We start from the raw sequence: 25,195 nt of genomic DNA, 5'->3' as shown, positions 1-25,195 counted from the left end.
GGGGTTAGTCAAATTGAAAAATGGAGGTCGTTTTGTTGTTGGTGGGAAAGTAGGCTCGAGACCCATTTGGAGGGGTGCAGGAGCCCTGTTGACGGGCTGGGAGCGTGGCTGCGAAAGGTGAGTATCGTTGAGTGGGTACCCCGGGCACCAGGCTAGTCGGCCGTGGTAGGCCAAGGGCCCATGGGGGGCCGGGATAGCGTAGTGGGCACGGGTGCGCCTGCTTGGTGCGGGGGCCCGGGGCGCCATTAGCCGCGTGGGCAGTGTTGTGGGCACGGGTGACCCTCGGAAAGGGGCCCGGGAGGCCGGACTGCCACGTGTGCGTTTCAGGGGAGGTGCCATGGGGGGCACTCCCCGGTGTTAGGGAGCTGGTAGGCTCGGAGGCAGTGTAGTGCCCGGGGGTGCCATAGCGGGAGAATCGGCAGAGGGTCGTGCCTGCCAAAGGGAGCCACGTGTCCCAGCCAGGAGACCGTGTGAGAGCACGGAGAGAAAATTGGGGTGCGAGGCCCGAAATTGTGAGGACACCAACACAGGCGACGGGAATCTGGGTTGTTAGAACCAATAGTTTAAGCGAGAGGCGCTTGTTGAAAGCCCCGGGGTAGTTTAACAGTTAAATGGTTAGGGTAGATTAGGAGATGTACCCCTCCGCACCATCCATCCCCTCGCTCTCGTTGTGGGCCGCTGGACCCACTTTGGGTTAGATCGCCGAACTCTGGGGAGGCCATTCTGAAGCTTGAGTTGGGCCTCGACACAGGACGCTAGCTCTCCCTTGTTCCCCTCCGGGAAGGGAACGTAGGGGTTGGGAGTAGGCTAGGTGACAGGATAGGTTAGCCGAACAAGGACGATAAAGGGGGTTAGGGGACGATTTATAGTGGGGAAGTAAGAATAAAAACAACAAAAAATTAAGGGGGCTAAATTGGGGTTTGACAAATTAAGGGAGTGGGTATGTACAGTGACAGGCAAAGGCGATAGGTTGGGAGGGAGACAGGTAGGTAGGTCCGAGCCCGCCTTCCAAGTGGCCAGCACCACCGCACTCCCTCCACCAACCTCCACTGAACGGCAAAGGCTGGCCAACTTCATCGGCTGGCCGTGTTTTGCTGCAAGGCAGAGGCCGGCTAACTTCATCGGCAGCTGTTGCTGTGCTGCAAGGCCTGTGCCGGCCCACTTCATCTGCCGGCTGCCTGTTTTTTCTTCAAGGCCTGTGCCGGCCAGTTCATCTGCCGGCTGTGTTTGCCTGCAGCGGCCTTCTTCTGCGGGCTGTGTTTGCCTGCTACCTTTGCCATGCCATGCCCACTGCCCATGTTCACCAGCCCCGTTCAATTTTTGCGTTGCCCCCCCCTGTTCATTTCCATGTGCGCCAGGATCCGCAAGGCAACAGTTTGCAAGCTGCGAGAACTGCCCTGTTGGCAGCTACAACACGGGCCTGCAGTGGCGGCCCGTGCACCGTGTTTGTGTTCATCCATCCATTCATTGTGTTCATTGCGTGTGCCACTTGAGCTGGCACGGAGACTGCGTTTGTGCAGCCCATGCACCGTTGTGGTTCACTGCGTTCAGTTCAAAAGGGAAGGCCTTGGACTGCGTGTGAGCAGCCAGCCACGTTCCCTGTCACCTGCATTGTTTTGAGCCAGAGACTGCATGTGGGCAGCCTGGCTCCCTGCTAACTGCTTTCTTTTTGCAGAGTTCATTGATCCTGGGCCATGGTTTAGTGTAAAATTTGTAAGTTAAGGTTAAGATGTACTGTAAATATGAGTGCGCCCCCGGCATGTCTGTCCTAGCGCCGGCAATTTTATTTAAGTCGTCCGTGTGAGTGAGTTTGTTTAGGTAGTTACGCAGCCCTCAGGTTATTTATTTTGGGGACACAAATACCATGAATGTCGCACTCAGGGATCCGTAGGTAAAATGTACTAAGGGAAAACTACACATGATGGCACACGAAAATTTGACGACTCGGGACGAGTCTGTAAAAAGGGGAGGGGGTAGTGTTGTGGTTACCAAATTCGCAAACCACCATTCAGGTCCCTTAGGTGAGGTATCTCGGTAAGTACATGTGTAGTTAGGCCCAAACCCGTTGTCTAGTGGGAATACATGTCATTTATGCGTGCTGCGACTCTTCAGGATAGCCGTTTTTCTTTTACTATCTTTAATTTGGACCAACCGCCATTGTTACCACCACCAGTCACAACATCAACCACCAACCACAACGCCGCTTCACCACAACCGCCACGACCTTCACGTCACACCTCGCAACCGTCGCATCGCCACCGTTCTTGCGCCGCCTGTGGGTACCGGTGTTGGACTCGTGCAGGGCGCGCGCCGAACAGCGTGTACAAAACCACGGATTTTCCACTTCAAAAACGGATCAAAAACGACACACGCCCACTTTTGTTCCGTCCAATCGGTGAGCGAGGGGCGATTTGGCCCCGCCCCCAGGGCGTTGGAGGGCGATCGATATATGCAAATTTATGGATCAAAAAGCATTCACGCCCACTTTTTCTCGGGCCAATGGGGAGCTAGGTGAAAGGTCGAAGGGAGGGGGTCAAAGATGAGAGGGCGAAGCCACGGGGCTGATATAAGTGACCGTGTTCGTCAGTCCAGAGAGTAGGAGAGTCGAGATCAGAGAGTTAAGACTTCGCGGGCGGTGGAGTTGGCAAGAAGGAGCTGGTCGTCGTCGTGTGCGTTGGCGTTGGAGTCGGAGCGGAGGGGACGGAGCTGTGGAGAGGCGGCGAGGGCAGACGAGGGGGTGCTCGCGTCGTGCAGGGAGCTGCACCCCAGGGAGGCCGACAGCGCGACCTGGCCGAGGTGGAGACGCTCGTCGCGGGACAGTAGGAATCCTCCATACCCCGAGCATCAGCAACCCCCTCCTGTTTCCCCCCCGCGCTGAGATAGTGCGACCAAGGGGGCCCCTTTCCCACCCCCTACCAGACACAGCCCGCGAGGCCCACGGAGTTGAGGCACCATCGCCGCTCCGCGTCTCATCACCAGACGGGTAGGCCCGACCCGGTCTCGGCCTCAGGCCCGCCTCATCCTTGAGGGTATTCTTTCCTTGGTTTTGGGTATGTGTTGTCGGCGCCGTCTGTGAAGTAAAATTGTATAAGTGTTGCCGTGTGCTCGCGTAATCGGTATTAGATCTGCATTGTCGCATTTGCTTTTGGTGTAAATTGAATTGTGTTTTTCTTTTCTGTGTGCTTTTGGTGGAATTGAATATGTGTGCTTTCCGTTCATCGCGAATAAATGTGCTTTGTGTTGAACTGTTTCCCGCTTCGCTTCGTCATTTCCTTCATTGAATCCTCATCTTGCTTCACGTAAAGGGTTGGTAGTGGGCTGAATACGCCCGATAATTAATCGAACCGTCGAGGTCGACGATAACACCGCTCGGTTATCCCGATAGTACGGAACGGGTCGCTTAAGTGGCCCGTGTCCGAAGTCGACCTGCGGCGAGGTGCGATCGCCCGGTCTACCCTCCGCGTGGGTACTTAGGTAGGTCGAATTTGGCGAGCAACCCTATCCCACGCGGGGGCTGATTGGCTCGATCGCGGTGAGACCGAAAGGTCCACCCGTGACTGGTTCCCGGCGTTAGTCCGAGAGGGTCACGACTGGATTGTCCGTCCGGTGGGCGACGTGCCGCGATTCGAGTTACGTGGCCGTCAGCACGCCGGCGGGCGCGAATCCGCAACAATATATATATATATATAAATGAAACATCCCACAGTTGACAGTACATGTCAGAGAAGAAACTCTACCATGAAATCCAAGAAACTGTCCGTAGAACATAGAGATATAATTGTGAGGAGACAAAGATCTGAGGAAGGGCATAAAACAATTTTGAGTGTTCAAAGTTCAAGAGCACAGTGAGCTCCATCAGTAGGAAGAGGAAAGAATATGGAACTACTCAGACTCTTCCTCGAGCTAGAGCTAGAGATCAAACTGAGCAACCAGACAATAAGGACCTTGGTCAAAGTGGTGACCAAGAACCCAATGACCATGCTGGCAGAACTAGAGTTCCTTGGCAGAGGTGGGAGAACCTGCCGGGAGGACAACAGTCTCTAAAGCACTCCACAAATCTTGGTTTTATGGGAGAGTATCGAGAAGGAAGTCACTCCTGAGAAAAAAAAAAAAAAAAGCACATAACAGCACACCAGGAGTTTGCAAAAAAAGCATGTGAAAGATTCAGAGCATGAGGCAAATGATTCTGTGGCCTGCAGAGATGAAAATTGAACTATTTGACTTGAATGCAAAGTGCTACATCTGGCAGAAACCGAGCACAGCTCATCACCCATCGAACACCATCCCAACCATGAAGCATGGAGGTGGCAGCATCACGCTATGGGGATGCTTAACTCAGGGGCAGGGACTGGGAGACTTGCAAGGATAGAGAGAACAATGAATGGAGCAAATACAGATAAATCCTTGAGGAGAACCCACTTTAGAATGCAGAAGACCTTTACAGCGAAGATTTACGTTCCAACAGCACAACGACCCCAAGCATACAGCCAAACACACATTGGAATGGCTTCAGAACAAGAATATGAATGTCCTCTCATGATCCAGCCAAAGCTCAGACTTGAATCCCATTCAGAATCTGTGGAAAGACTTGAAGATCGCTGTTCACTGACACTCCCCGTCCAACTTGACAGATTGAGCAAATCTCCATGGAAGAATGGGAGAAAATCCCAAAATCTCAATGTGTGAAGCTGATACAGCCATACCCATGAGGATACAAAGCTGCAATCGCTGCCGAGGACGCTTTTTTGTATACCTTGTCGAGGCTCGTATGAGAGCTAACACACAATACACAGCAAGGAGCATGAGACAAGAGGGGCGGGAGTGGGAAGGACAAAACAGTGGGAAACAGAGACATTAGGAGATCTGTGGAAGGGGGAGGGATGGGGTGGGGAACATGGGGAATAAAAGATGGACATTACAGGGACTTTCAGGAATAGTGGGGCAGATAACAGCAATTTTTGAAAGGAATCGCACAAATGATGATAAAAGCATAAAATTTGGCACCTTTGTTCTCCAGGGGATTCTAATCAAATCTGCCTGATTGGCCATTTGAAAATCCAAATTTTGAAAAAAAAAAAAAACTTCAAAATAGTTAAGATCACGAATCAATGTTGGATGCCGGCTGAGATTGGTGAATGTTTCAGAAACATCATCAAAGACGTTCCAAGTCTGCCATGCAGTTTTCTTCCCTTTACCGCGGAAGGCAGACACGACGTCACATCCAGTGAACGCATGGAAGCATGGGATCCCTCTCGCTTTCTCAGGCCCTATTGCAGAAACTACCTCATGGACTGGAATCCATCACACCTTGGCTCCTTGGCCAAAGGCAATCCACATGTTCTCAAGACCTAGTTCCTGTAAAGATGGCAGTACAGATATTGCTATGACTAGTACGTCCGTGTCATTAGTCTTGATGATAATGAACTTGCTACCATCCGTCGGTGCATCCCTGGCGTGTACAAATATTTGAGTGTCAGCTTCTTCATGACAACATGGAGACACAGCATCCAGTGACTTCCTTGTGTTGCTAATGGCATCTTCTCCTTGTGACAATGACTGTGCTTGTCGTCTGTGCTTCACACATCTTTTCCACAAGGAAGTGAAACAGCTCAGTCTTGTTACTGTCATCTCGAAGAAAGCTTCTCCAGTTACTTGGGGTCTTACTGGTTCCTGTCACTCTTCTTCCAATTCCTTGCCCCCTTTTCGACCTTGCCTCGGACTTCAGACTTGACTTCTTGTAGACATCAAACACTACGTCCACCCTCTCGTATCAGGCACCATAGGATTCCACCTTTGGGATGATGTCTTCTTTCGCATAGTCATCAAATATCTTTGAAGTGCGTGGAGGTAGGGCAGTGATAAGTGCTGAGCCATCAATGATGACTGCATCTCCCTTTGGTTCTCTGTCTGGGATGTTCACTTGCACTTAAAGAATTTCAGCCAGCTGTGACTTAAAATTTTTCAAAATTTGGATTTTCAAATGGCCAATCAGGCAGATTTGATCAGAAATGCCAAATTTGATGCTTGTATCATAATTTGCACGATTTTTATACCATCTACAACACCAGAAGGAAAGCAGGGAATTTGAAGGAGATGGGTTTGGGGTGGATTAACGGGGGTAGAAAAGATCGAGGATTTGGATGGGGGACGATAAGAGGTGGTGGTGAACAGCTGTTTTGAAGACCTGGAGGGAAGAATGGGATTGTACAAAGTGAGGGAGTTTATTCCAAAGGAGGGGAAAAAGATGAATGAAAGAGTGAAGGTGAGCAGTGATTTTGTAGTTTTACCAGAAGGGGTTGATCAGTGAAACCACGCCCACACCCGATTTCAAATGTCCCATTGGACAAGTTCATTGCTCTGTGAAACCACGCCCACACCTGATTTCAAGAATCCCATTGGACACGTTCATTGCTCTGTGAAACCACGCCCACACCCGATTTCAAATGTCCCATTGGACAAGTTCATTGCTCTGTGAAACCACGCCCACACGGTGGACCTTGAGCGCCCTGCGGAAATATGGTGGGGACAAATTGCAGACACAGCAGGGGGGGCGAGCCAAGAGAGGAGACGGTAGAAGACATAAAGACTACCGACCTGTCTGCGGTGAGAGAGTGAGAGGCCCAAAGACTCAGCCTCACCGTGGGAGATACCAATGATCCGAAATGCCTTGGTTTCCACAGCGTGAAGCCAAAAAAGGTGAGAGGCAGGAGCACCATCCCAAAGAGGAGAGCAGTACTCCCTCCAGCTGTGGATGAAAGCCTTGTAGGTGGATATGGATTCAGGTGGGCCGAGGAAGGACTTTGTACAACGGAGGATTCCCAGTCGGCGACTGGCTTTGGAGGCCAGGTTGGAAATGTGAGATGTGGAAATTGCTTCTACAAAGTATCGACTTTGGGGGGGGGGGGGGGGTTGAATACTTATTGATGCAAGATTACTTTTCATTTTTAATTAATTTTTTTTAATTTCTAAATATGTGTTATGTCGCTCAACGGACGCTAAACAATGGGATTGATTGCAGGGCTCAAGTCCATTTATTCTGCAACACGTAACGTTCACATATCCCTGACTCAGTCAATCTTGACACTCCTATGGCATCTCCCTCATGTTTCACATGCCTCTCCCCTTACATCACCATCTTCCTCACAGTCTATTAACATCTGGCAATTCAACAACAGCATATTTAGAAAGAATACAACACCCACGAAAAAAACACAACATTCTCCTCCCCCCTCCCCACCAAGTTCAGGCATGGAATGAGGTCACGAAATCCTGAAAAAAAGGCTAGGATGGTGGCGGACTCTCTGAGGCCGTTGCAGTGACCCTATAGGTTCGAGCCCTCTTTCTGCATCAGCCAAATTGCCTGTATTGGTGGGGCACATATAAACTCCCAGCTGGCTGGATGGATTTGAAGGCTGGGTTAGAGGGGCCACCACTTTCTGTAGTCTGCTAGCATGCCACCGAGGCCCATCTTGAATCTGAAAAGTCACTGGTCCTAGCCGTCGGCTAATCCGAAGTGTGGAGGACTAGAATGACTGCATCTTGCTTTCCTGATGAAGATACTTAACTCGGACCCAGTCCTGGACCTGTATCACAGGTGGCCTTGACCTGTGCAATTTGTCAAACCGTTGCTTCATGCGCTGCTGGCTCGGTTGTACGGCAGTATTGGCAGCCGGTGAGGAAGAGCAAGTCCCTGTGGGTCGAAGCCTGTGCATTGGCAGCAGAAGCTTCCATCCTGTCATTAAAGTTGCTGGTGAGGCACTTGTGTTGGTGTGCTTGATTGCCCTGTAGTGCATGAGAGTCTGCAGTCGGGCAGTTTGAAACGGACAACCTTGAGCAAGGTGTGCTCAAATTCCATCATTGAGGGTTTGGTGAAGTCATCAGATTCAAGTAAAAGGCTCTCCCCTCACTTGTATACTCGATGTTTTCTCAATCAATTGATCTCGTTGTGCAGTGTTCCAAACTTACAAGGAAGTACCAATTCTCTCACTGTGGACTATTGGAGAATTGACTCACTGGATCACTGGCCATGTTGTCGGAATTTGAACCGTCAAATGAGGGTGCTCCAAGTGGCTCCAAAATGTGAAGCAAGCATGGCGGTGGCTTCAGCACAAGTGGGCGTGGGATCCAGAGTCAAGAAAATGCGTTGACCCTCTATTGCCCAGACAGTGTACGAGCAAAACACGCATCCATGAATTGCAGATTCATTGCAAGCAGACAGGTATGAAAGGAAGTCAACCACCTGGACCACTAAATGGGTGGTGCGCCAGGTAAAGCCAAAAATGGTGCTGGTGATGTAATCAAAAATTCCGCCATCCTCATCGCCAATGGTATGATGCTAAACAATACGATTGTTTGCAAGGCACAAGTCCATTTATTCCACAGCACATAACAATCACATATCTCCAACTCCATTAAGATGGAATCTCCCTCCCGTTCCACATACAGCTCCCCCTTGCATAATCATCTTCCTCACAATCTCTCAACATCCGGCAATGCAACAATAACAGCAGCATATTTGGAAACACTAAGAAAGAAAACAACACGTCTTCACTTTGTCATTATGGGGTATTTTATTTAATTTATCTTTTAATTTAATCCATTTTACATTCAGGCTGCAACACAACAAAATGTGCCAAAAGTCAAGGGATGTGAATACTTTTTGAAGGAACTGTATATACAGAGAATTGCCTTCTTCTATATCATAGAATGTAAAAAATGGTTGGAAAAAAAAAATTAAAATAAAAAGAATGAAGACCAATTATGGTTAAAATGACAACAAAATTAGCTAATTATCTTGTAATATTTTAACAATTAAACACTCTTCCTCTGGAAAAAGATTATGGCGTCAGTGAAATATCTTGCACAATGCTACGTTTACGTGTCCCCAACCCCCCCACCACTATAAAAATTGTGGTTGCGCCCCTTCATCCCTTTTGAATTCTGGTTGACAGCCTACCCCTTTTATATTCAAATAAACCTGGACTAATATGAATATATTACTATGCCTTTTGTCCAACTAATTTCCCCCACCCTCAGGGGGTAAGGGGCCAATTTTAATGGTGCCTATCTTTGGCTCCCAAGTACCTAGCCATACAAATAGTTGTTATAATAATAATAATAATAATAATAATAATAATAATAATTATACAAAAACAATTACCACCCCCAGCACATATGCAGAATTTGGTGGAGGTTGCCCAAGCGGTTTGATTCTCTTAGTTTCAGACACACATATAAACTTGGGTCCAGAACATGCTGATTTGAGCAAATAAAAATAAAGATAAAAGAATAATAAAAAAAAACCAAACAGTGAAAATGAATGTTTCTCAAAATAAATATTAATAAACAAAAATATATATAGTAAATAATAATAATAAAAAAATAAATAAATTTAAACTAGAAGGGCACTCAGAGCACATACTTCCACCCTGTAATGCCTTATCAATGAGAACATATCTGGCCCAATACATTTTTGAAATATCAGGCTTTATATAATTTGAGCTCGATCTCTCAATGGTGAAGAACCACTTGAAAATTCTCGGGCGGATCCAGATTTTCACCAAAATCGAATCAATTCGTCGTGGTCACACACTCAACCTGTCCACCAAGTTTCATTCAAATCCATCCACAACTTTTTGAGATATCGTGCGATATCGTGTTTTTGACCCGATCTCTCAATGGTGAAGAATCACTTAAAAAAAAATTATAGGAGTCGGATCCAGATCTTCACCAAAATCGAATCATTTTGTCCTCGTCACACATTCAACCTGTCCACAATTTCATTCGGATCCGTACACAGACAAAGACAGAAAGGGGTGAAAACATAACCTCCTTCACCTTTGGTGGTGGAGGAAATAAACATTAAAATTCAACTCTTGAAGAGAATACAAAAATAAAAAGTTTTTTTTTTTTTAATCTTAAAAAAATCTTGCCATTCCAGTCTATCTTCATCATTCCGTACAAAAAAAAAAAATGCAAAAAACGGCAACCATCCTGATCTTGGCGGGACGTAGATCTTTTCAACAGTAAAATGTGCCCAATCCGAGTGATCACAAGTCCGATTCATTTTTCTTTTCTTTAAATTTTTTTTTAATTATTTACAAACTAGGAAATGATGGGAGTCGGAGGGGCACTTGGACGTTAGCAAGAAGACTGCAATTTTGAGGTTCCATTGACATTGAAGCTTTGGTGACATTACACAGTACTTGTTAATCTGTACTTTGTTTGAAGCCCTCTTCTGAATGGTTAATGACTTGGTTTTCATACATATGTGCAACAATTTACGTTACCTTTTACAATGCCAATCAATCAATTTCCCACTACAAAAAATCAAAACTACAAAAATAAAAATAAATACGAGCTCTCATACAAGCCTCGACAAGGTGTACAAACCCCCCCCCCCAAAAAAAAAAAACTCAAATTTGCAGCTCATTCATTTGGAGTCAATCAAGGTTATCAAATTGGTTAAAAACTTTTGTTGGATAGATTGAATGATGCCCAAAATAATTCCTCGGTGTCCGTTTTCACACTCCAATGGTATTATCGTTCCATGAAACATGGCGACTCAGGCAGAAATTTGTAGTCATAAAAATACAATTAAAACCAGATTAGAATAAGAATGCTACTGATCAAAAAGATTCTCTTACCAATGCTGAACTGTTATTTATAGTTTTACTTGAACACAATCCGATCCAACAGGATGATGCAGAGTTGGTGGTCTAGTTTGGGTTCAATTCCCAAACCAATTCCAAGCTGTCAGATCGGTGGTTTGCAGGTGAGGTATGGTATCACAAAGTGTCGACCCTCAGATGAACGTTAAGCCGTGTCACACGTCTGCTAAAATGAGTGGGTGGACGTTAAAAGGTCCCACCCAGCATCCTAGCCAAATTCCCGCCACCTTCAATCAAACGCCTGGCCTGCCCAGGTGGTTCATGAAAGGCTTGACCGACAGACTCCATAAAGTGGGAATAATTGGACCCATCAAATTGGTTGTGGTGGTACAGTAGTCTGCAGCTGGAGTGGTAGTAGTGGAATTTAGTAGTCCCGAGTTCCACTTTACAATGGTAGCAAACAAGAGGTACTATACTTAACAAGCAATCAGAAAGGCCGAGAGGCTGAGAGCTTTCACTGTACGTCTGTGTGAGAGTGTGTGTGTGTGTGTGTGTGTCCCCATTATTAAATTGGACGTGGGTGAGGACATCTTCCAGATATTTAACCACGACAAGAGTGCATTTTCCATTCGAATGACAAACATCAATTCAATGACATTTCAACGTTTGAAGGAGCATTTTAGTAGTTTTTAATAATTATGTGCATAATGGAGTTTTAAGCAGAATACAAGATGTTAATTTTATGAAATCGTAAATCCCCCCCCCACCAACCAACCAACATATTATACACCTCCCTTGAAGACTAAACCTCCCCGTTTAAACATGTGGAAGAAACATCGTCACAATATCCAGAGAACTTCAAGTAACTGCGATAATGCTTCCAGTCACCAAAATAATCCCCGCTCTTAAAGAACAAAAAATTAAATCAAAATTTGCTTGAACACAACTTCAAGTAGTTGAGGTTAGTAATGTAGGAGACTTTAGCTTAGGCCGATTAATGCTTTGCTTGATGGTGCAGATTACCCCGTAGGTGCTGTATAATAAATAATACACGGTCGCGAATCGAACGATACTTCAGCCGAGCAAACAGCACTCCGAACTACACGGGAGCCAGTTGATGCTAACTACACCGCCCAGACGGTATGCCGAACAAAGAACGCAGCAAACATTTTCAAAATACACGCTCCATGATTCGATTGTAATTTGGTGCGAAGACCTCGAAAAAAAAATATATATATATATATACACATTTATTGCGTTTCCGCAATACGAAAAGCAACGAAATTCTCTTCACAAAAGTTGAAACAATGAGTACCTGAAATCAAATGGCTCTCACCGTGCAAGTGGGAAGCTGCACTTCTCCCTTCCAAAAAGCGAGTTTTGCTGCAAAATAAATGAATTCTCTCCTTAGAAGCTGGTATTATTATATCCGAATGCCGTTTTTCTGCTTTCATACGTATATTGAGACAAATAGCTCGTGCTGGTGGTTCGCTCCAAACCCCGCCCTTCCTAAGCACCGCCGTTGAGAAGTCTCCGCCCCTCAGATGCCCCGCCCTTCCTAAGCACCGCCGTTGAGAAGTCTCCGCCCCTCAGATGCCCCGCCCTTCCTCAGCACCGCCGTTGAGAAGTCTCCGCCCCTCAGATGCCCCGCCCTTCCTCAGCACCGCCGTTGAGAAGTCTCCGCCCCTCAGATGCCCCGCCCTTCCTCAGCACCGCCGTTGAGAAGTCTCCGCCCCTCAGATGCCCCGCCCTTCCTCAGCACCGCCGTTGAGAAGTCTCCGCCCCTCAGATGCCCCGCCCTTCCTCAGCACCGCCGTTGAGAAGTCTCCGCCCCTCAGATGCCCCGCCCTTCCTCAGCACCGCCGTTGAGAAGTCTCCGCCCCTCAGATGCCCCGTCCTTACAGCCACTGAAGAAGGCTTGAATGCGTCGGAAACAAACAACCTGTGAAGGCACCAGGGCGGGAAGAAGCCGTGTCGAGTCAGCGTGCTTGTTAACGAGTTATCTAAACAAGGAGTTAATCCACCAAACACTGCGTGTTCAGGTTTACATCGCTGTGGCCATTGATACAACGGGTGTAACCATCTTTTTAATCCTTTGCTGTGAAGCATTTGCTGAAGATACCGGATGATTCGAAATATTAAAAAACCCCACACACGCACACGCACACGCGCACGCGCACGCGCACACACACACACACGTTCGAATCCTGACCCAGCTGTAAACTATCGTCCTGGTGTTTCACAGGTACATTCATCAATGTTTCTGCCGTCCTCGGATGGACGTTAAACCGCCGGAATGAGTTGCTGGACGTTAAAGATCCCAATGTCCATCACGAAGAGTGCGCAAGCCATCCCAGGCACCATGAACAATTTCCACACGTAAGAACGTCGTGACTTTTACACTCTGTTTATTGCCATTTGTCACAGCGAATCCGCAGACGTGTTTTACCATGTGGAGCCCCCTTTTGGCATCCCACTGGAATTAATGTGCGAAACGGTGAAGGAACTTTTGCAAAAACATTTCAAAATGCTTCTCTCAGCAATGCATGGATATACATCGCGCATTCGACAGTCTGGCACTTTGTTTGGTCAGGTCAGGTTAGATCTGTGACTTGCTACAGGTACCATGTAAACCTGCACTAACCTGTTCCATGATCGGGTTGTCAGCAACTAAACCGTCTCAGCCACCAAGTTTCTTGGTCAGGAGGGTGTATGAAAGGGACACCCAGCAGGACGAAGAACAAAACCTGTCAAAGGGTGGAGGAGCTCCTTGTGAGCCAACGGCCAAACATATTGTTGCGGGCCGACGGGGTCGGGTGAGAAGACCACTAGGTGGGGGGAAAGCTACATCGATTCCCACCAGACTCCTCGGAATTGTAGGCCGTCGCTCACGGATAATTCCATGACGCGGCGGGTCGCTTAACCGACCGTGGACGCCAATAACTAAATCGCGTGACCTAGGGTCCTCCTGTCTAGAATCAGGTTACCTAATTAACCACGCGGTTTAACCACCGGGGAGCCACGCCCTCGGTATTCCTTGTCCAAACCGGATCACTCTACCAACTACGGATCACCTTTCCGGATCGGATGCAGCCGAGCGGCACTGCCAAGGACGTACCAGCGAGAAGGAACGGATTGTTGGGAATAAAGACCCGGCTAAACCTGGATTCGAACCGTGCTGTACCAATGGAGGAAAAGACAAAGGTGAGCTGGAAACATTTCTACAATTATTATTTATTTACAATAAGCAAGGAAAAGCATGTGGCACAACAAAAGGTTTATTCGGTACGTAATGCAGGGAAAGATGAGAGAGGTGTGGGGTGCGACAATTATACAAGCAACTTACAAAAGCAGACACAGTGCAGACTTGACGCGAGATTAATAAAAGCAATAACAATCACAACAATGAAGATCTTGTACAGGTTTATCTAATGGACAGGCGCCAACACACTCAGACAAAATAAACCAAATGAGTTGAGGTCACAGTTTTTGGCACCTGAGCGTTTCGGAGGAAGGGATGCTCCGTGGTGCAGCACACGACAAAAGCTGTGCAATTCGGTCCACAACCACGCGTCTGGTAATCGTGTCTGCAGCAGGAGCTTGAGTGGAGGAGAGTGGAGTCCAAAATGGCGAGAGTTGAGCAGTAGACAGGACCAGACAAGAGGTTTGGTCGAGGTCGTGTTGGTGGGGACCAGTCGGCTGGCCGTCGAGGTGAGATGTAAGCAGAGCCAAGCAGCCGGAACACCTTCTCAACAATTCCTTCAATTCTCTTTCATACTTCTCCTTCCAACAGCAACAACCTTCCCATCCAATGACAACCTTCCCATTCAACTCAATACCTTCGCATCCAACAACTCCGACCGACTTCTTTCTTTCCATCCACCCCAGCTTCGCCCCAACTCTGAGGATTGCTCCGTACTTTATAGATCACGGAGCTCAGGGAGGAGCCATGGCAAAACCGACGTCATCGTCCGATCCGAGCATCCCGATTGGACCGGGCCTTCATGTGGTCCGCCTTTCTGGGCAGGGTTTCGGCCAGACGCTAGCTTGGCCCGCCCATGCCACGCGTGCGTGTCTGAGTTTGGGAAGGTGAATGCAGATGCGGCTTCCATAGCGAACGTCGGGATTTTGCCTCAGAAAACGAGACTCCGGATTCAGCGGGTAGACGGTGGGACGCTGTGTTCAGCGAAACGAGGGTAGCAAGCGAGATGAATTTACCTCAGAAAAAGGAGGGAATAAAATAAAAGGGGAAAAATGATTTATTAATCCTAACTAATAGCCCATCGCAACGCACTCCCTTGTCTTCCCACTAGACAAAAGGTAGGAATCTAACTACACGTATATTAATGGAATAACTGACTCGGGACAACTGTATGTTGTATGCATATGGTTCCGAGAACCGTAGCAATATCTTGTGCCCGACTGTCTGCGGACGTCCTCCTGCAGTTGGGTTACTTTTGATTAGGAGGTTGGTGGCAGGATTTGCACTCCGGCCACCGTAAAACCCTTCATTCCGCAAAACATTCCAAAAGCATTAAAAAAACAAATTTGAAAACCCACTCCATGGGAGTACCTCCTGTGCAGCTTCCCTCAGCATGGCAGCTCACTGGATGACGCGATTGGGGCAAAGCCTTCGGGACCCCCAATATTTGATGAAAGGAGGGAAAGCACGGGGTAACCTTCCCGGGTCAGATTGCGGGAGAGTGTGTCAGGGTGGTGCTGAGGTGTCGTCCACCAGACGGTGGTCTCCTTGGGTTAACCTGAGGCGGTACCTTCGGGTGGGTGTCTGGAATGTCCTATCCCGAAGAGAGGATGATCACCTGTCTCTATTATCATGTGAGCTCAAGAGTTTGAACTTCAGTATTGCAGCTCTCTCTGAGGTTTGGAGACCGGATTGCGGCGAGATCATGGCGGGTGGTTACACCTACTATTGGTCCGGTCACTCTGATGGTTACCATGCCCAAGGAGTTGCTGTAGCTGTGTCCAATAAGCTGACTCCAATGATAATTGAGGTAACACCGGTCAACAAGCATATTATGAGACTAAGGATTCATCACTCCTTGGGTGTCATTTCCCTGGTCTCTGGATATGCTCCGATTGAGGCGAATGATCTCACCATGAAGGACGCATTCTATTCCATGCTCGAGTCAATGGTTGATCAGTACCCCAGGCGAGATACTCTTCTTGCATTGGGGAATTTCAATGCATCGACTGGAACTAGTAGGGATGGTTACGAGACGTGTGTCGGACCCCATGGGTCTGGAACTGTGTACCGGAATAGCACCAAGTTCCTTGACTTTGCAAGAAGTCATGGACTTAAGGTGGCTGATTCATGATTTCAGTGCCCACTTTGGGGGATCCTGAATAGTTGTGGAGTGTCTTCAAGACCACCATCCTTGATGTTGCTGGTGGATGTCTTGGAACTCACCGGAGGGCGAAGAAGAATTTTGTCTCTCAAGGGGCACTGGATACCATTGACCAGAGTCGAAGGGCCAGGCTGAATGGCAGAGCTGAGCTGTTCAGGGAGCTGAGGTGTAAAACTGTACGTGCACTAAGGGTGGACAAGGAGGCCTATGTGCGAGGAATCTGTGAGGGGGTAGAGCATCACCTGTGGACAGGTGATTCTCGTCCGGCTTACAGGGGAATTCATGCATTGCGTTCATCCAAGCCCATCCCTTGGTGTACTGCAGTTAGAGCAGAGGGTGGTGGGCTCTTGACAGAGGAGTCTGAAGTGAAGGCCCGCTGGCCCGGTTACTTTGGGCGGCTGTATCAGACTGATCCACCAGCTGTTGAGTTGGATGTCAGGGGTGTTGCTATCCCAATTGCTGACCCTCCAGTCAACTATGGTCCACCTTCCTTTGTGGAAACACAGGCTGCAGTGAACCGGTTGAAATGGGGTAAAGCTCCAGGGATCTGTGGCATCCATGCTGAACTTCTCAAGGCTGGTGGAAATGCTGCACTCGTGTCGTTGCATGCAGTTCTGTGCTCTGCCTGGAACACAGGCATCATCTCAACTGACTGGAACAGAGGCCTTGTTGTCCCGCTCTGAAAGGGAAGGGTGATTGCCAAGACTGCAATAACTACAGAGCGGTGACGCTGTACCGAGCAAGGTCTTTGCTCGAATAATTCGTGACCGGGTTCGCCACAATCTGTTGGAGCAGCAGTGTTCAGAGTAGTCAGGCTTTACACCAAAGATTGACCGTTACACCAAAGGTCAACGATTGACCGTGTCCTTGCTCTTCGCGTCCTCACTGAACGCAGACGAGAGTTTCGGCAGGGGCTGCGTGCAGCCTATGTTGATCTCTGTAAAGCTTTTGATTCAGTGAATCGGGATGCCCTCTGGAGGATTCTTGTTCTTCGTGGGGTGCCACCAAAACTGATCAATCTGATGTCTGAACTATACTCTGGGACTGAGAGTGCTGTGCGATGTGGTGATACCATCTCTGGCTTATTTCCAGTTGTTACTGGAGTTCATCAGGTGTGTATACTGGATGAGATGAGGTGTGTATACTGGATGAGAGTGGGGGCGAGAGAGAAGGGCGAGAGAGGAAGGGCGAGACTAGGGGGAAGAGGGGGGCAAGAGAGGGGGAGAGAGAGGGGGTGGGAGTGGGGACGAGAGAGAACGGCGAGAGAGGGGCGGGAGAGGGGGTGTGAGAGTAGGTGTTTGAGAGAGGGTGTGAGGGGGGGGTGAGAGTGGGGGAAAGAGAGAGGGCCGAGAGAGGAGGGGGGAGAGAGGAGGAGCGAGACTAGGGGGAGCGGGGAGGGGTGAGAGAGAGGGGCGTCACAATTCTTCTTCATTTGATATGACGTCACAATTGACGCTGGGGACCTGAGTATTTTTCCCAGGTGTTTCTCAAATTATGTACATTTATGATACGGTTGGTCCAATCTAATTGAAATAATGCCCCAATCCAGTCGTCGTTTACGCACCTACGGGCCCGCCCCTACAGGCCCGTACTAGTCTATCTATAATTCCAGCAATCTCTGTGTGTCTGTCTGTCTGTGACCGCTGTTTCTCGACAACCACTGGTCTGACATAATTGAAACTTGCCAGGTATATTGCTGGGGCCCTGTGGATGTGCCTTTTCGAGGTTTGATATTGATCGGACAAGTGGTTCCCAAGTTATGGCCATTTATTTACCAACCAATGACAGGACACGGTGTATGACATCACAATTGACGTCACAATTCTTGTTCGTTTGATATGTCATCACAATTGAGGCTGGGGACCTGAGTGTGTGCCTTTTCAAGGTTTGATATCGTTCTTCTTCATCCGTTTCAGCTGTTGCCCAAGTTATGGCCATTTATTTACCAAACCAATGACAGGACACGGTGCTATGACGTCACAATATGACGTTACGGCCTGTATGGTTGTTGTTTCTGGAACGCTGTTTGAAAGTTTTTTTTTGCACGTACGGCCACGCACTAGTATTGGTAAATGGAACAATCTCCAGATGATGAATCAGTGCACACAAAACGTTGTATATTTCGAGAAATATCGTTTTGGGCGGTGTATAACCTCATTGTCGTTTTTCGACTCAAGGAGGAATTTCGCCGTGGTGCCGGCGATAGCTCGCCTACTCTTCACGAACAGCGTGCGATCTTTGACGTCCACCAACTAATGCTGTCAGTTGTTTGAATCAAACGGTGAAGTAAATCAAACAATCTTTTAGAAGCGGGTTTAACGGGTCGTCGATGGTAATAAGCGTTACGTCACTCACACATGAGGTAATTTTTTTTTTTTCAAACCTTCCATCCATTCCAGATACTTACTGTACAAGCTTCGCCGAACGTTCATTTTAACCAATCAGAAATCGATCCTGATTTGTTTCATCCTCTTCTTCACCAACTCCCCATTGACCGTTCCACCAACGCCGTCATGGTTACTTACAACTGACCGAACAATCGCTTACCTTCCACAACAACGCGCAGGCCTCGCGGCCTTGTGCTGACTGACGTTCCGGGAAGACGATAACTTGCATCGGCGTTTTATTTTAAAATATCCCCGGGAGCGCGGATACTCTGATCGACCGGCACAACCTCTCGGCCAAAGTGCAGCTCAGCAGGTCTTTAACGAACACGTCACGTGATGCTGCCGACAAGACCACCAATTTCAAAGTTTGTCGTTGGAACATGTTTGTTCATCGAAGTCTTACCGTGGTGTTAGTACTGTACATGGTGTAAATGTTTCTAGTATGTGTGTGTGTTCATTGTTTTTGATCGTTAGAAGCACGAGCTTTCAATGCTTTGTGAGGTCGGGTTTAATTTGCTCCTTCGATCTTGTAGAAATGATCACGTCCTGTGCACGACGGGTCTCCGTACTCGCTGCCCGCTCTCGACTTGCCGTGCTGCGACGAGGTCGGAACCACATCTGGCGATGGACCCACAAGAGCTCTGCACCTGTGAAAGGGACCGTGGAGGACGGGACGTCCCCTGTTCGCCCCGGCATGGAATTTGATGAATCTTCGTTGGCAAAGTACTTGGAACGAGTGTTGGAACTTGGTCGAAGTAAGCTTCTCCATTCTACCGAACTTTTTTTTTTTTTTAATGTCATTTTACTTTTTCATCTCCAGTTTAAAAAAAAACAAAAAACATTGACTCGTGGAGGAGTTTGAATATTTTTTTTTAAAATTATCATTATTATTGCTACTAGTGCGTGCCCGTACGTGTGTGGCCGTACATGCAAAAAAAAAACAAACTTTCAAACCGTGCCAGAAACAACAACCACACAGGCCGTTCCTTCGCTCTCGTGTGCCTGTACGTGCGTGGCCGTACGTGCAAAAATAAATAAATAATAACTTTCAAACAAATACACAGGCCGTTCCTTCGCTCTCGTAAACGATGACTGGATTGGGGCATTGTGTTTATCTATAAATGCGCGTAAGAAATCGAGAACGTATTAGAATACAGTAAGTCATCACTATCCGGAAGTCCGTACGTTGTAACCCGTAATGGGGAACACGCCCTTTCCCCATCGGCCACGCCCACGCAGCAACGTGTCCTGTCATTGGTTTGGTAAATAAATGGCCATAACTTGGGAATCACTTGTCCGATTAATATTAAACCTTGAAAAGGCACATCCACAGGTCCCCAGCAATATACCTGGCAAGTTTCAATTAGGTCGGACCAGTGGTTGTCGAGAAACAGCGGGCGGACACACACGCACACGCACACACACACACACACATACACACACGTCGTAACCGTCGATCACCCTTCAATTAAAGTATGAAGACATCGATATACTTGAGAGAAAGGCTGTTTAATTATTCATCAAGGTACGTGCGCACGGAGTGCAGGCACCAAGAACATCAATAATCTTAAGGATGCTCGGAGGGCGCCGTCACAAACACTAGTTTGAGACTGCTATGGCACCCCCTTATGTACTCGGTTTTATCTTTGGACAAATGTTTATCTCACAATTTGTCTTTTCAACCTAACCAGCTGCAAGCAGTTGACTTATTTCATTACAAGAATGGTGAAACAGAGTAGAGATAAGAGCACGTAACGGTTCACTCCCTCGTCCTGCTCTCACAATGCTTCTTTGAACCACTCAACGTCAATCATAATCATATTTCCAGCATACACTGTTCAGGTCAGGTATGGGAGCATGTGCCAGAACAGCGCGTCGCTGCGTCCACTTTCTGCCGGTACTCCAGGGGCCTCCGTCTGGCCATCCCCCAGGCAGATGCCAGGCCCATCCCCATCTCCTTGAGATGATGGTCAACCTGCTGCAACCATGAGGCATGTGGTCGGCCCACTGGCCTCCTCCACTCATGAGACTCCCTCGCTGAGAGAATCTGGTGAGCAGGATCAGCGTCAGGAAAACGAGCCACATGTCCATACAGCCGCAGCTGACGCTCACGGACTATGCAGGTAACAAATCTCATCCGAGTCTCTCTCAGCAACCGCTCGTTGGACACAAAATCCGACCAGCAATAGCCAAGGATTCTCCGAAGAGACCCGGTACCAAAGGAATTAAGTCTCCGTCTCAGATCCTTGGTCAGAGTCCAAGTCTCGCAACCATAGAGCAAGACTGGAAGTACCAAGGACCTGAAGACTCGGACTTTCGTCCTTCCGCACAGGTACCGGCAGCGCCACACCCCATGATCCAGTGAATCCATGACTCCCCAGGCCCGACCCAGACGTCTATTGACCTCCGGCTCACAACCTGCGGAGACATGAATATCACTGCCAAGGTAAGTGAATCTATCCACGACCTCAACATCCTCACCACAAACAGACACAGACAGGACAGCAGCATCCAAGATGTCACCGAAAGCCTGGATCTTAGTTTTGACCCAAGAAACCCGTAATCCCAACGGCTCCGACTCCTCATTCAGCACCTCGAGGGCCCCCAAGAGGATGTCTAAAGTCTCCGCAAAGATGACTGCATCATCTGCAAAATCAAGGTCCGAGATCTTGACATTGCCAAACGATGCACCGCAACTTGATCTCTCCGACATCCTCCCAAAAATCCAGTCCATACAAGTGCTGAAAAGTGTGGGGGCAAGTACACATCCCTGACGAACTCCAGTAACAACTGGGAATAAGTCAGAGATGGTACCACCACACTTCACAGCACTCTCAGTACCAGAGTAGAGTTCAGACATCAGATCGATCAGTTTCGGTGGCACCCCACGAAGACCAAGAATCCTCCAGAGGACATCCCGATTCACTGAATCGAACGCTTTACAGAGATCAACATAGGCTGCAAGCAGCCCCTGCCGAAACTCTCGTCTGTGTTCGGTGAGGACACGAAGTGCAAGGATACGGTCAATCGTTGACCTCTTTGGTGTAAAGCCTGACTGCTCTGGACGCTGGTGCTCAAGCAGATGGTGGCGAACCCTATCAAGAATTATCCGAGCAAAGACCTTGCCCGGCACTGAGAGCAGCGTCACCCCTCGGTAGTTGTTGCAGTCTTGGCGATCACCCTTCCCTTTCCAGAGAGGGACAACAAGGCCCCTCTTCCAGTCAGTTGGGATGATGCCTGTGTTCCAGGCAGAGCACAAAACTGCATGCAACGACACGAGTGCAGCATTTCCACCAGCCTTGAGAAGTTCAGCATGGATGCCACAGATCCCTGGAGCTTTGCCCCGTTTCAACTGGTTCACCGCAGCCCGTGTTTCCACAAGCGATGGTGGACCACAGTTGATTCGAGGGTCAGCAACAGGGATTGTAACACCCTTGATGTCCAATTCAACAGCTGGGGGATCAGCCTGGTACAACCGCTCAAAGTAACCGGCCCAGCGGGCCTTCACTTCAGACTCCTCTGTCAAGAGCCTACCACTCTCTGCTCGAACTGCAGTGCTCCGAGGGATGGGCTTGGATGAACGTAATGCGCGAATTCCCCTGTAAGCGGGACGAGAATCACCTGTCCACAGGTGATGCTCTACCCCCTCACAGATTCCTCGCACATAGGCCTCCTTGTCCACCCTCAGTGCACGTACAGTTTTACGCCTCAGCTCCCTGAACAGCTCAGCTCTGCCATTCAGCCTGGCCCTGCGACTCTGGTCAATGGTATCCAGTGTCCCTTGAGAGACAAAATTCTTCTTTGCCCTGCGGTGAACTCCAAGGCATCCACCGGCAACATCAAGGACGGTGGTCTTGAAGGTGCTCCACAACTCTTCAGGATCCCCCAAAGCACCCAGACCCCCCAAGTGTCCACTCAGCCTGTTCGCAAACTCCTCAGCTACTCTCTCATCCCTGAGCTTGGCAACATCCAGCCTAGGCTGGGATGGTACCATTCTCCAGGATTTAAGGTGCAGCTTTAGAGTTGCCACAACAAGCCGGTGGTCAGTATTGAGGAACTGAGCACTCCGGTAGACCCTGCAGTTCTGGATCATCCTCCAACGACCGTCAATGAGGACATGGTCAATCTCCTTTGCCACACCGCCAGCGTTGGAATACCAAGTCCAGCGATGAGCTTGCGGGCGCTGAAACCATGAACCAGCCACCCTCAGTCCATGACTTCTTGCAAAGTCAAGGAACTTAGTGCTATTCTGGTTCATAGTTCCTGACCCATGGGGACCAACACACACCTCATAACCATCCCTATCAGTTCCAGTCGATGCATTGAAATCCCCCAAGACTAGAAGTGTATCTCGTCTGGGGCACTGATCAACCACAGACTCGAGTGTGGCGTAGAATGTGTCCTTCACGGTGAGATCACTCGCCTCAGTCGGAGCATAAATAGAGACCAGGGAAATGACACCTAAGGAGTGGCGAATCCTTAATCTCATAATACGCTCGTTGACCGGTGTTACCTCAATTATCATTGGGGTCAGCTTATTGGACACAGCTACAGCAACTCCTTGGGTATGGTAACCATCAGAGCGACCAGACCAATAGTAGGTGTAACCACCCACCATTATCACGCCGCAATCCGGTCTCCGAACCTCAGAGAGAGCTGCAATCCCAATGTCCAAACGCTTGAGCTCAGATGATAACAGAGACAGGTGATCATCCTCTCTTAGGGATAGGACATTCCAGGCACCCACCCGAAGGGACCGCCTCAGGTTAACCCAAGGAGACCGCCGTCTGGTGGACGACACCTCAGCACCACTCCGACACACTCTCCCGCAATCTGCCCCAGGGATGTTACCCTGTGGTTTCCCTCCTATCAAAGATTGGGGGTCCCGAAGGCTTTGCCCCAATCCTGTCATCCGGTGAGCTGCCCTGCGAAGGGAAGCTGCACAGGAGGTACTCCCACGGAGTGGGTTTTCAGATTTTTTTGCGTTTTGCGGAATGAAGCGTTTTACGGTGGCCGGAGTGCAAATCCTGCCACCAACCTCCTAATAAGAAGTAACCCAACCGCAGGAGGACGTCCGCAGACACAGTTGGGCACTAGACATGGATGGCCGTTGGCTCACAAGGAGCTCCTCCGCCCTTTGATACACTGTTCTAATGTTCTTTTTCACAAGCAGCCAGCCAAGAGTATAGTTTAATTAATCACCAAGCCTGCAAAAACATATAATGACTTGGAAAAGCAAAGCTAATAGAAAAAGGTACGATTCCCAACACACACACACACACACACACACACACACACACACACACACACACACACACACACACACACACACACACACACACACACACACACACACACACACACACACACACACACACACACACACACACACACACACACACACATTGCTGGAATTATAGATAGATTATTATTATTATTATAACTTTTTTTTTTGTAAAACACACAGGACAGGACATTTGAAGGTAAAATGTACTTTTACATGGAATGCAAGCACATTCAGTCACGTAATAAAAGAGCAATCAGAGATTGCAAACCCTCGCGAGGACTTTTTTTGAGTGGTGTATTTTTATTGGTTTTTGGGTAAATCCAATATGGTTGCCAAACCATGTGACCTATGACGTCATATGTGTGATTTTTCTTTTTGTTCCTCATGGATAGGTGGTCATATGTGCAAAGTTTCAGCTCTTTCAGAGAACATTTTTGAAGGTTTCAAAAAAAAAAGGTTGCCGAATCACGTGACCGATGACGTCAGAAAAAAAAAATTGTGGACCATTTTATCTCTAGGTGACCTTCAAATAAATTTTCCTGATTGAATGTCGCGTTATACATATGCAATTATGATGTCATAAAAATACCACTCATTCCCCATGCGTACTTGCTCTGTGCCACTTGTACATCCATGGCTTGAGGAACACTTGTGTGAAGTTTCCTCTTGATTTGTCCAGCTGTTCTGGAGAAGAAGATTTTTATTGGGTTCAGGGTAAATCCAATATGGCTGCCAAATCATCTGACCAATCTACTATATAAATGGCAGTCCTTCTGTCTGTGTCTGTCTGTCTGTTTTTTTGTGATGAATAAGCTCCTAGACCAGTGAACCGATCTTGATGAAACTTTACACATATATAGAACTAACATTCAACTCCAGGATGCGCTAAGTGGCTCTCCATAAAAATGAAAAAAATACATATATATATAAATAAAATTTCCATTAGAAAAAAAAAATGGCTTTCAAATAGTGCGCCGGCATATTAGTCATAACAAAAGGCTTCATGGTTAAAAACGCTAGAGTTTTTTGAAATACAAAATGTTCGTATTCGTTGACTTTTTAAACATACACATTCTCCTCCTGTTATTTGAATTCTCGAACTGCACGTGCAAGGCAACAGCTAACTGCTGATCGATCTGCTCATGAAAGAGCCAGGCAAGCAGAGTCAGCTTCAGAGAAAGAGTCAGAGAGTCAGAGAGAGTCAGAGAGAGAGAGAGAGAGTCAGAGAAAGAGTCAGAGAGAGAGAAAGAGTCAGAGAGAGAGAGAGTCAGAGAGAGAGAGAGAGTCAGAGAGAGAGAGAGAGTCAGAGAGAGAGAGAGTCAGAGAGAGAGAGTCAGAGAGAGAGAGTCAGAGAGAGAGAGTCAGAGAGAGAGAGACAGAGAGAGAGAGAGTCAGAGAGAGAGAGAGTCAGAGAGAGAGAGAGAGTCAGTCAGAGAGAGAGAGAGAGTCAGTCAGAGAGAGAGAGAGAGTCAGTCAGAGAGAGAGTCAGACAGAGACAGAGACAGAGACAGAGACAGAGACAGAGACAGAGACAGAGACAGAGAC

The 25,195-nt window shown here is 48.1% G+C and overlaps 2 protein-coding genes across 9 annotated transcripts in view; one reads left to right on the top strand and one right to left on the bottom strand.

Moving 5' to 3' along the window:
* LOC147028539 (rabphilin-3A-like) overlaps positions 1-12,170 on the bottom strand; it is a 70,200-nt gene extending 58,030 nt beyond the window's left edge. Inside the window, exon 1 of one of the 3 annotated variants that reach the window (XM_085879047.1) lies at positions 11,926-12,170. The gene's annotated coding sequence lies outside the window, so the exon portion shown is untranslated. The remainder of the gene's footprint in view (positions 1-11,925) is intronic. The other 2 variants (XM_085879043.1, XM_085879044.1) reach the window with 2 other exon arrangements.
* A 6,262-nt stretch (positions 12,171-18,432) lies between these two features.
* Positions 18,433-25,195, top strand: part of ACAD10 (acyl-CoA dehydrogenase family member 10) — a 78,189-nt gene continuing 71,426 nt past the window's right edge. The window contains exons 1-2 of one of the 6 annotated variants that reach the window (XM_085879042.1): positions 18,433-18,728; positions 18,897-19,118. In XM_085879042.1, coding sequence (XP_085735168.1) covers positions 18,899-19,118 — 220 coding nt within the window. In that variant the 5' untranslated portion in view covers positions 18,433-18,728; positions 18,897-18,898. The remainder of the gene's footprint in view (positions 18,729-18,896; positions 19,119-25,195) is intronic. The other 5 variants (XM_085879039.1, XM_085879040.1, XM_085879041.1 and 2 more) reach the window with 5 other exon arrangements.

Source organism: Eptatretus burgeri, chromosome 4 (genome assembly GCF_056783735.1).
Source record: "Eptatretus burgeri isolate ZD-2024b chromosome 4, Ebu_testis_v1, whole genome shotgun sequence".
In the NCBI taxonomy this organism is placed as follows: domain Eukaryota; kingdom Metazoa; phylum Chordata; class Myxini; order Myxiniformes; family Myxinidae; genus Eptatretus; species Eptatretus burgeri.
This window is presented reverse-complemented; position numbering and strand designations above follow the sequence as displayed.